A 957-nucleotide genomic window follows, 5' to 3' on the forward strand; every position below is an offset into this window, starting at 1 on the left:
GGGGGGGGTGTTGTAGAGAGACTGCGGGGAAACTCGATAGTGCGGCTGCTCACAAAAGTGTGATGGATGTTGTCGTGCGCGGCGCGGCGGCGGGACGCGCAGCGCACAGGCACACAGAGTCTGCTATTTGCGCGCCGCGACTTTTGGGCTTGTGTGTGTGTGTGTGTGTGGTAGTGGTAGTGGCGCTGCTGAGAAAAAGAGAGAGAGGGAGATAGAGAAAAAGAAAATTAATCAAAGAACAAAGCAGTTTATGTTTTGATAAGTTTTTATTTATTTTCATTCAAGTTTTTTCTTCAACATCAAATCTCCATTCAACTTTCAAATTTTTATGCCGCGTCCAATTTTCGTTCACCTCTATAATTTGCATTCGACTCTCAAATTTTTAGAAAACTGAAATTTGTATTCAACTTTTCAAGTTTTATGCATTTTTTAAATTTATTTTCAAATCTTTATTCGTCTTTCAACTTTTCAATCAACTTTCTTTTTTTTTGACAACTTAAAAATCTTCATTCAACTTTCAGGTGCCTAAGGAGTTGACTCGCTCACGCTGTGTTTCTCTGTCCCGGCAGCACCCCGCCATCGAGCCGGCGCACGAGGAGGAGCTGACGGACTCGGCGCTGCGGCTGCAGACGGCGCGCTCGCCGCTCGAGGCGCCCGTCTCGTCGCGCGCCTCCCTCAACGCGCTCATGCCGCAGCCCAACGTGAACGCGTCCACGTCGGTCGTCGTCAACCTGCCGTCGACGGCGTCCGAGCTGGAGCAGCAGCCGGCGCCGTCGGCGGGCACCTCAGCCGACCCGCAGCACCAAGTGCGCATCTCGTCCTTATGAGGCGAGGGCGGGCACGAGCACCAGGAGGAGGGGCCCGCGGGCGGCCAGGACGCCGTCGACGGGTCGCCGTGGGGGACGCCGCAGCCGGTGCGCACGGTGCGCTGCCGGATGGTGGCGGGCTCGTCGCCGC

The 957-nt window shown here is 54.8% G+C and overlaps 1 protein-coding gene across 3 annotated transcripts in view; it reads left to right on the forward strand.

Moving 5' to 3' along the window:
• The window catches only part of LOC113212297 (potassium voltage-gated channel protein Shal), a 157769-nt gene that overhangs the window by 154808 nt on the left and 2004 nt on the right, over positions 1-957 (forward strand). Inside the window, exon 7 of one of the 3 annotated variants that reach the window (XR_008011384.1) lies at positions 570-628. The exons of 1 other annotated variant lie outside the window; for it this stretch is intronic. Coding sequence is in view for 1 of the 2 variants with exons in the window: in XM_052269705.1 (XP_052125665.1) it covers positions 570-827 (258 nt within the window). In the remaining variant the exon portion in view is untranslated. Of the gene's footprint in view, positions 1-569; positions 952-957 lie in introns of those variants that run through there. One more of the 3 variants, XM_052269705.1, reaches the window with a different exon arrangement.

The sequence above is a fragment of the Frankliniella occidentalis genome, unplaced genomic scaffold (assembly GCF_000697945.3).
Source record: "Frankliniella occidentalis isolate FOCC.00 unplaced genomic scaffold, Focc_3.1 Scaffold5, whole genome shotgun sequence".
NCBI lineage: Eukaryota > Metazoa > Arthropoda > Insecta > Thysanoptera > Thripidae > Frankliniella > Frankliniella occidentalis.